Source organism: Lagenorhynchus albirostris, chromosome 11, assembly GCF_949774975.1.
Source record: "Lagenorhynchus albirostris chromosome 11, mLagAlb1.1, whole genome shotgun sequence".
Lineage (NCBI taxonomy): Eukaryota > Metazoa > Chordata > Mammalia > Artiodactyla > Delphinidae > Lagenorhynchus > Lagenorhynchus albirostris.
The window spans coordinates 96122547-96133221 of NC_083105.1; the positions used below are offsets into that span (position 1 = coordinate 96122547).

A 10675-nucleotide genomic window follows, 5' to 3' on the forward strand; every position below is an offset into this window, starting at 1 on the left:
TAATAAAAATGAAATGGGTCAGATGCTCCTGGATTGACTGTGATTAGTATGATGGGGCCAGATGTGAGCAGGCCACTGCCATGGGTGACCAGTACTCTTCATTCGAATCAGCACTTTCCATCACAATGCCCTGAAAAGATATGGGAGCTTAAAAAAACATCTGAGCTATAATTGGGTGGCAACAGGAATTTTCTTCCCTCGATGGAGACAATTTTGACATAGATTACTCTCTGAAATTAGACATCATCTGTCATATTTAACACCTTCCGTTCCCTCATTGTTCTTGCAGCATTGTAATAAATGTTCATGAGTTCTCAGGAAAAAAAAAAAAAGGCTGATTGAACTCTGAACACTTCATAGTGTAATGATATGAAAGTAACAATTTGAACCTATACTTTAATGTGGCTAAATAAATACAGTTGAGATTCATCCTGGACAAAAATTATGAAAATAGACTATCCTTGGTTCATTACAGAGAAAACTACTCCAGGTAGGAAAAAACAAAGAAACACACAAAAAACTCAGAGGAAATTTTTGTGGGAAGAGGACAGATTGATGGGACAGTTGGAACAGAAAAGTATTTATTTTCATTATAAGGTTGCCTATAATGTTCTTTTTAAATTCAATTAAACTATATTATTATGAAAATCACATGGACAGCAAAGGCAAAACATTTCAAATATCTAGAAAGTGCAATGCATGTTCACTTAGTCCAAGTTAAACATTTGAAAGATGTTATAGTCTATCCTGAATTTTGCATAGTATAACTTAAGTGCATTTTTCCTAAGTCAACCTGCATACAAGAATGTGAAGAGTTCAAGCTGTAGTACTATTATATTTATATTTTGAGAAATAAAACATAAGAGGCTCTTTCCTCTTCCTGACTCTTTGTATTTTAAAAATCAACTTTGGGTTCTTAATTATTATTATTTAATTAAAATATAAAACTAGAGAGCAAATATAGATGTCAATACACAATTTTTAAGATGTAGATGCAACAATTACAAAAAGGGAATTGGCTTTTGATATCTGTGAGGTTGGGAAAATCTCTTCCAGGCCAGACGGGCATCAGAACTCATTGTGTTCCCACCCTTTCTTTTACCTATTTAGAAATCCTTCAATAAAATGAGCTAGCCCCTCCTCCACCCCCCCCAAAAAAAGGGTAATTATTGGGTTGGCCCAAAAGTTCATTTGGGTTTTTCTGTAACATCTTACAGTATTTAGTTTTTGGTACATACTTTTAGGAAAAGGCTTTGGGGACTGGCTAGAGATTAAAATCTTCAATGTACATGTAAGAATGGCTTTTTTTTTACTGATGGATAAGCATAGGCAAGAAAGATAGGTGGAGTAAAGAAATAAGTATTATAAATTTATATGATCAGGGCTTAGATGCCCTTGCCTCTTGCAAAATATGAAAGCAATCACGTGAGACCATATATTTGGCCAGAGACTTCCAACTGTTCTGCAGAACTCTGTAGCATCAAGAGAAGACACACAAATGTGTTCCCCTCTGAGGCCAGGTGACACGTATGAAGAAACTATTATATGGCACTTCCAGCTCTAAATTAGAACATATAGATGTATAGAAATCCAGAAAGAACTGAAAGGGAACATTAAAATTATTTTTACTTCCCGAAAAAGAGAGATGAGGATGGGACTTCTCAACTCAGTACGCCACACAAAGGACTGATACGATGTGATATATATTATTTGGCATGAATTAAGTTTTATTTAAATTTCTGCAGAGAGTTTCCAAGAATATATGCATAAACTATTAAATTCACTCTTTACCATATACATTAATATTCATGAAATTACTTGTCTGGACTATAATTTTAGGTGTAGGCACACATTTCATCCATTTTAAGACACATGGCAAAATTTAAAAATTATAACTATATATGATGATGGATGTTAATTAGACCTAGTGTCTAGTTATTGTTATGTTGTATACTTGAAGCTAATGTAATGTTATATGTCAATTATATCTTGATAAAAAATTTAAACACATTTTCAAATACATGAAAATTATGATTGATAAGACACAATTTGAAACATTTTACAGATCCCAGAAGTAGGTAGTTAGTAATATATGTTACCATTCTAAGTATACTGAATCTTCATTGCACACCCCTTCTGCCCCAAGAGACATCTAAATAAGCTGTTGCTTACAGACATAACGATATTGACTCCCACAGTCTCTATCCGAAACTTCTCCGCTTGGGCCATATATTATGCAGTTCTTTGGATTTAGAGGGTGAAAGGATGGAAATCTGTAATGAAGAATAATGTTTTAATATATTGGGAAAAGGAAATGAGAATGTTCAAGGATGATGTTTTTGTTAAATGATAGAACTACAGACATTTTAAAAGCATTTTAATGAGATATTACCACATTGAGACATTATCTTTTTTTCATTCAAGTCAGTTTTCACAATTTCAGAGTACAATGTTACAAAAACTCGGCTATTGCATCAATAATCAATAGCAATGAAGTTGGGGATTTTTTTGTTTTTGCTGTTGTTTTTAATGGTTTTGGTATGTTATATACTTTACTTCTAAGATGCATCTGCTAATCTAGTCTAGGGAAAAAATCAGAGCATAAAACCTGTCATTGTATGATACTGTAAATCCCATGTTTATGAATGAAAATGAGATTTGAAGATTACAAATACACAGAAAATAAGCCCAGAATGTTTGAAATATGGGATGATGCTGAGAATATTGGGCTCCACCAGAATAAGGAAAATAGTGGATATACTCTTTTCTCTGGATGGCTTTTGTGTATGTGAGAATCTGTATATGTACATACATATCCAAGTGCTTGTACCAAGGCAGGAAATAAAAGCATATATCAAAAGCTCTTTTAGAGTCACAAGTACACTAACTTCATCTCACTTGAGCATACACTTGGGTGTTGTGGTTGGGACTAAAATTGTTATTCTGTTGTATCAATTCTCTTTTCTGTATTCTCACGTCCTAAACAGGATATCTTACCTACAGTGTTCCTGGATGTTACGTTCTCTGATCAGATCTAAGGATAAACTCAAAAAGAACAGAAAAAGGTTTTGAGTGCCAGAAACTTACAGATCTTGGGAGACAGTAGAATTATCCTCCCACAACCAGGCATGATGTTCTTCACTGTAAGAGAGTCCAATCCAGTAATAATAGGAAATGGAGTTCATAAAATGCTGTTTGGAAACAAAGACCAACATATTAATCTATTTTGAATCTACTCTAGGGATCAGGTACTTTTAAGAAAGTCAGTGACTTTTAAGAAAGTCAGATTCAGTTTTTCAATTATACAAACTAAAATCATTTTTAACTTTTAATTTAGGAGGTATAGTCAAGTCACATGCCTCATATTTCTCATTCATCAGGCCCATTCATTTATGGAGGAAAACGTACCACAAAATCTCACTTCTTTTTTTTTTTTTTTTTTTTTTTACCCTTCCCCCTCCCCATAGCCTCAAGTCCATTCTCTAGTAAGTCTGTGTCTTTATTCCTGTTTCACCCCTAGGTTTTTCATGACATTTTTTTTTTAATTCCATATATATGTGTTAGCATACGGTATTTGTCTCTCTCTTTCTGACTTACTTCACTCTGTATGACAGACTCTAGGTCTATCCACCTCATTACAAATAGCTCAATTTCGTCTCTTTTTATGGCTGAGTAATATTCCATTGTATATATGTGCCACATCTTCTTTATCCATTCATCCGATGATGGACACTTAGGTTGTTTCCATCTCTGGGCTATTGTAAATAGAGCTGCAATGAACATTTTGGTACATGACTCTTTTTGAATTTTGGTTTTCTCAGGGTATATGCCCAGTAGTGGGATTGCTGGGTCATATGGTAGTTCTATTTGTAGTTTTTTAAGGAACCTCCATACTGTTCTCCACAGTGGCTGTATCAATTTACATTCCCACCAACAGTGCAAGAGGGTTCCCTTTTCTCCACACCCTCTCCAGCATTTATTGTTTCTAGATTTTTTGATGATGGCCATTCTGACTGGTGTGAGATGATATCTCATTGTAGTTTTGATTTGCATTTCTCTAATGATTAGTGATGTTGAGCATTCTTTCATGTGTTTGTTGGCACTCTGTATATCTTCTTTGGACAAATGTCTATTTAGGTCTTCTGCCCATTTTTGGATTGGGTTGTTTGTTTTTTTGTTATTAAGCTGCATGAGCTGCTTATAAATTTTGGAGATTAATCCTTTGTCCGTTGCTTCATTTGCAAATATTTTCTCCCATTCTGAGGGTTGTCTTTTGGTCTTCTTTATGGTTTCGTTTGCTGTGAAAAAGCTTTTAAGTTTCATTAGGTCCCATTTGTTTACTTTTGTTTTTATTTCCATTTCTCTAGGAGGTGGGTCAAAAAGGACCTTGCTGTGATTTATGTCATAGAGTGTTCTGCCTATGTTTTCCTCTAAGAGTTTGATAGTTTCTGGCCTTACATTTAGGTCTTTAATCCATTTTGAGCTTATTTTTGTGTATGGTGTTAGGGAGTGATCTAATCTCATACTTTTACATGTACCTGTCCAGTTTTCCCAGCACCACTTATTGAATAGGCTGTCCTTTCTCCACTGTACATTTCTGCCTCCTTTGTCAAAGATAAGGTGACCATATGTGCGTGGGTTTATCTCTGGGCTTTCTATCCTGTTCCATTGATCTATCTTTCTGTTTTTGTGCCAGTACCATACCGTCTTGATAACTGTAGCTTTGTAGTATAGTCTGAAGTCTGGGAGCCTGATTCCTCCAGTTCCTTCTTTCGTTCTCAAGATTGCTTTGGCTATTCGGGGTCTTTTGTGTTTCCATACAAATTGTGAAATTTTTTGTTCTAGTTCTGTGAAAAATGCCAGTGGTAGTTTGATAGGGATTGCATTGAATCTATAGATTGCTTTGGGTAGTAGAGTCATTTTCACAATGTTGATTCTTCCAATCCAAGAACATGGTATATCTCTCCATCTATTTATATCATCTTTAATTTCTTTCATCAGTGTCTTATAATTTTCTGCATACAGATCAGAATGAAAAACGTCATAAAGGGAATTAGAGCTTTCATGGAACACTTCCTTCACAGGGGATCAGCAATCAAATTTGATCCCAAACCAACAGTATCTTGAGGGATAAATCTTAGCACAGGTTCTGCATGGAGCTAGAGAAAATTTTCACTTTTTCTTAAGAGTTGGGTAATTGTTTTATAATATTCTTCATATTCATTCCAAGAGTGATAACAAAAGCTATATAATTACAAAACAAATTATAAATTCAATTAATGAACTAAAAATTCAAAGTCATTTGAATAAAAATAATGATCTATTATTTATTCTTTGAATTCTCTCTAAAAAGTTTCTTGTACTTTATCTGTCACATTCCTATAATGTAAATCTTTGAGAAATTTTGTGTAGATTGTTTGACTGTTTCAAAGTGTAGGAAATTAGTTCAAATATAACTGCCTATTTACTATCTGATTAAAGACTTGAATCAAAGTATTCAGCTTACTTAGATAATATTTTCCTAGGTCAAAAAAATTGTAGAAAAATCAGAATTAAATACATGCCAGTTCATTTCTGTCTTGTATCTGAAGTAGACTGGAATTCTGAGAAACACAAAAATTTCTACTGTCTTTCCATGTTTTTGATTCACTAGAAAGGAAGTAACAGCTGCATTGGTAGCCAATCCACTTTTCTCGGCAAGAACAGCAGCCAGATCCTAAGAGAAAAAACAAAACGTGACTTGATGACATTGGCGATTCCGTTGTTTTCAGTGCTATTTACTCATTTGTTATTTAATGTTTTCTACAACTATTCTTTGAGAATTTACTGCATACACCACAGTTCAGGGGATATTAATCTGAATGACTCAGACATGACCCTTCTTCCTCATGAAGATTATATTCTAGAGATAGAGACAGAATTATACAAATTTCAGTCATTTATGAATTATATTTAATGATAATTTGTGTAAGTATACACAAGAAATTCAGTATGTTAAAATACTGTGTAGCAGAGTATAGGATGGGGGGCGGTTAGAAGAACCTCTTTTGAGGAAGTGACCCAAAGTTGATCTCTGCTGTGTAATTAAAAGTGAACTAGATAAAAGAGATATTTAAAGGAGGAAAGCATTTTAGCATATTTCCTGAGTCAGAAAATAATTCTGGATAGTTTATTTCAAAATGAAGTTAATAAAGCACTTAGCTTGAAGTCTGACCATCCAGTTTACTAGTGATAGTGTCTTCAACATTTACCATCCTCAGTGATAAAAGTCATATTATGTGGTAGGCACTCAAATCTTTGTCAAATGAGTGGTGCTGAGATTGTAGAGTTGAATGGGCTACCAGGGGCTGGGATGTGGGGGAAATGGGGAGCTGTTGGTCAAAAGGTACGAGCTTCCATTTAGAAGATGATTAAGTTTTAGGGATCTACTGTGCATCATTATAACTAGAGTTAACAGTACTGTATTATATACTTGGGAGAGTTGCTACAAGAGAGCTTCTTAAACATTCTCACCACAAAAAGACATGATAGTTGTGTGACATGATGGAGGTGTTAGTTAATGCTATGGTGGCAATAATATTGTAATAAGTGAATCATTGTACACTTTAAACTTACACGATGTCATATGTCAATTATATCTCAATAAAGTTGGAAAAACGCTGAGGGAAAAAAGATATGAATGAAGTGCTATATGAACACAGAAGATGATGAGACATCATTTAGGAAAAGATATGTTTAAAAATATCTTTGAGCTGACGTTCACTGGTTAAGTAGAGTTTAGAATTGCAGAAATCTCTGTGCTTCTTTCTGAGTTATGGAAGAAGCGGAGGTACAGGTAAAGAGGTATCAAAGTATGTGTTATGAAACACAAGCAGGCACTTAGGATCAGCTACAATATTTACTGTAATTTGCTTTTGTTACTTAAACATGAGCAGTCACATAGGAAAAATAGGTCACTTCCGGCTAATATTTTCCTTATTACTTAATATATAAATGACACACATTCAATGTAATTTAATAAACTAAGTTAGCAATAAAATGAGACTATCCTATAATTTCTATTACTAAGCATAATATCCCTTCATGCTTCTGTGTGAGAAAAACAAGAATATTTCATTCTCTAACAGCACTAAAGTTTTCCAAAGTATGGAACCCACCTTCCTGGAGATCTGTGGAGGATCCTGGAGAGAATGTCGGCTGAACATTTTGTTTAGTAAATGCTGTAAGAAGTAATTAGAAATTTACTTCATCAGACACAGATTTATGAAATAACAAAATATTACACATTAGCAAAATGAAACCTTTATTGTAAGACAGTTTCATCACAATTTTGATCTTTTTATATAGTCTTGATTAGAAAAACTTACAATTTTTCAACAAAACTCCCAAAGCAGCCACCAACAAAAGGCACATTACTCCTAAGACCCCAGAAATCAGCCTCCATGGAGTGGTCTGAAAAGCTATAAAGAAAGAGAGATAGGGTAAAGATTTAAAGAACAAACACAGGAGCTGAAGTTCTTAAAAGCAGAAACCAGTGAGAGAATCCAAACAGTTCCTTGGTTTAATAACCCCATAATTTTGTCAATGAAATGTTGGAAAATGAAGACATTCCATTTAGAACTCCACCCAATACCAAAAATCTTATATGATGTACTTTATTCTTCAGTGAGATTAGCCATACCTTTTCCTCTTTATCAGCTCTATCTTATCAAACTGTACTTACCACTTATTTTTAAATTTGACAAAGAAGTTTAGAGATCTGTAGTAAAAAGAGATCAACAGGCACCAAGTTCGGTCTTGTGGGCTGATATAACAAACTCTTAGTTTTGTAACAGCAACAAAAAAATCACAAGATAGAGAATCTGATTCCCATTAGGTAGCTGAGAAAATGTAGGATCCATTAATAATGTTATTTTCTCAAGGAATCAGAGCTATTAAGTACCCAAGTCAGAAATCAAATGAAAGTTTGTCTAGACCCAGAGTCTTTCATTTAAATGACATGTATTCCATCATTGTTACAATAATATTAATACTACTTGGGAGTGTGTCCTTCTGCTAATCTCAGTGTATTCGCTACTCTGAGAAATGTCAGGCTGCTCATAGCTTTGTAGAGGCTGTACTGTGAAGAGAAGACATGGTGTGATGAGAGGTTCCCCAACCAATGTAGCGCTAATAACTTGGGAACCTGAGTTCATTTCACAGTACATTGAATTATGATATGTAAAAAACCACTTTTTTACAGGAACCATTTTTTACATGTATTACGTCTTCTCATACCAAAAATTACTTGCTCACAGGCATTTCCCCTAAAATAATTTAGCATCAGGAGATTCTGCATTAACATTAGAGTACTCCCAAAGGGTGTCGTCATTCACAACAGTTCAATGTGTCAAACTGTTAATCTGGGTGGTTTGGGGGATGTCACAACACAAATGGTAAATTAAAAAAAAAACACTTTTAAACATTTTGTTGATAATATTTAACATTCTCTATATATTTTCATGCTAGAATTATGTTGTTTATATTTTTCCTGGTAAATTCAGATGCCAATCAGAATTTAGAGCTATCCCTGTCAGAATCCACTCTTTAAACCTGTTGGAAAAATCTTCACAAAATCATTTCTAAGTTACAGAATGAAGAATCAGAAAAATGAAATTAAAGTAGAAAGTACAGATACATGGGGAGCCTAAAAATGTATACTCTTGTCCTACAGCGTTGCCTCAAATTAGCCATACCCACAAGATAGTTTTCCTGGTTATTTTAATTTTTTCATTTTATGACTTGGGCTGCACATACCTGCCATATGAAATGTTGTTCCAGTGTTCATGCAGGAAAGGCACGATGGCTGCTTGTTCAAGAACTGGGTTAGATCACGGAGCTGAGCTGTAGGCTAAGGAACCTGAAAGTTGTGTATGAAGAAATTTTTTAAAAAAGAAAACTTGTGTATTCAAGTGTGCGTGCATCATCTGCTGATGAGACACAGATGTGTAGTATGAACAAGAAGCAGTAAAATCACTATCTTCTAAAATGTTTCTGGAACCACAAGACAGGAAATTCTCACTGAACTTGTGCAATGCACACCCTTTGACTATCACAAAAGAAGGTGACAGGAAGTTTTTTTCATGTTTAATGGTAAATTTACTTGGTATAATAAAATTCCACACATGTTTCCTTTTTTTAAATTATTTATTTATTTATTTATTTACTTTTTTTTTTTTTTTTTTACATCTTTTTTTTTAAACATCTTTATTGGAGTATAATTGCTTTACAATGGTGTGTTAGTTTCTGCTTTATAACAAAGTGAATCAGTTATACATATACATATGTTCCCATATCTCTTCCCTCTTGCGTCTCCCTCCCTCCCACCCTCCATATCCCACCCCTCCAGGCGGTCACAAAGCACTGACCTGATATCCTTGTGCTATGCGGCTGCTTCCCACTAGCTATCTACCTTACGTTTGTTAGTGTATATATGTCCATGCCTCTCTCTCGCTTTGTCACAGCTTACCCTTCCCCCTCCCCATATCCTCAAGTCCATTCTCTAGTAGGTCTGTGTCTTTATTCCTGTCTTATCCCTAGGTTCTTCATGACATTTTTTTTTCTTAAATTCCATATATATGTATTAGCATACGGTATTTGTCTTTCTCTTTCTGACTTACTTCACTCTGTATGACAGACTCTAGGTCTATCCACCTCATTACAAATAGCTCAGTTTCGTTTCTTTTTATAGCTGAGTAATATTCCATTGTATATATGTGCCACATCTTCTTTATCCATTCATCAGATGATGGACACTTAGGTTGTTTCCATCTCTGGGCTATTGTAAATAGAGCTGCAATGAACATTTTGGTACATGACTCTTTTTGAATTTTGGTTTTCTCAGGGTATATGCCCAGTAGTGGGATTGCTGGGTCATATGGTAGTTCTATTTGTAGTTTTTTAAGGAACCTCCACACTGTTCTCCACAGTGGCTGTATTAATTTACATTCCCACCAACAGTGCAAGAGGGTTTCCTTTTCTCCACACCCTCTCCAGCATTTATTGTGTCTAGATTTTTTGATGATGGCCATTCTGACTGGTGTGAGATGATATCTCATTGTAGTTTTGATTTGCATTTCTCTACTGATTAATGATGTTAAGCATTCTTTCATGTGTTTATTGGCAGTCTGTATATCTTCTTTGGAAAAATGTCTATTTAGGTCTTCTGCCCATTTTTGGATTGGGTTGTTTGGTTTTTTGTTATTGAGCTGCATGAGCTGCTTATAAATTTTGGAGATTAGTCCTTTGTCAGTTGCTTCATTTGCAAATATTTTCTCCCCTTCTGAGGGTTGTGTTTTGGTCTTGTTTATGGTTTCCTTTGCTGTGCAAAAGCTTTGAAGTTTCATTAGGTCCCATTTATTTACTTTTGTTTTTATTTCCATTTCTCTAGGAGGTGGGTCAAAAAGGATCTTGCTGTGATTTATGTCATAGAGTGTTCTGCCTATGTTTTCCTCTAAGAGTTTGATAGTTTCTGGCCTTACATTTAGGTCTTTAATCCATTTTGAGCTTATTTTTGTGTATGGTGTTAGGGAGTGATCTAATCTCATACTTTTACATGTACCTGTCCAGTTTTCCCAGCACCACTTATTGAAGAGGCTGTTCTTTCTCCACTGTACATTCCTGCCACCTTTATCAA

General features: G+C 34.6%; 1 protein-coding gene across 1 annotated transcript; it reads right to left on the reverse strand.

The window, feature by feature from the left end:
* Window positions 1-1964: 1964 nt before the first annotated feature.
* On the reverse strand, window positions 1965-8922 carry LOC132529156 (natural killer cells antigen CD94-like). The gene is made up of 6 exons (XM_060165470.1): window positions 8797-8922; window positions 7368-7460; window positions 7158-7220; window positions 5565-5716; window positions 3088-3191; window positions 1965-2273 (listed from the first exon to the last, which is right to left on the reverse strand). The coding sequence occupies exons 1-6, from the start codon at window positions 8825-8827 to the stop codon at window positions 2153-2155; spliced, it is 564 nt and encodes a 187-aa protein (XP_060021453.1). The 5' UTR covers window positions 8828-8922; the 3' UTR covers window positions 1965-2152.
* Between the last annotated feature and the right edge of the window lie 1753 nt (window positions 8923-10675).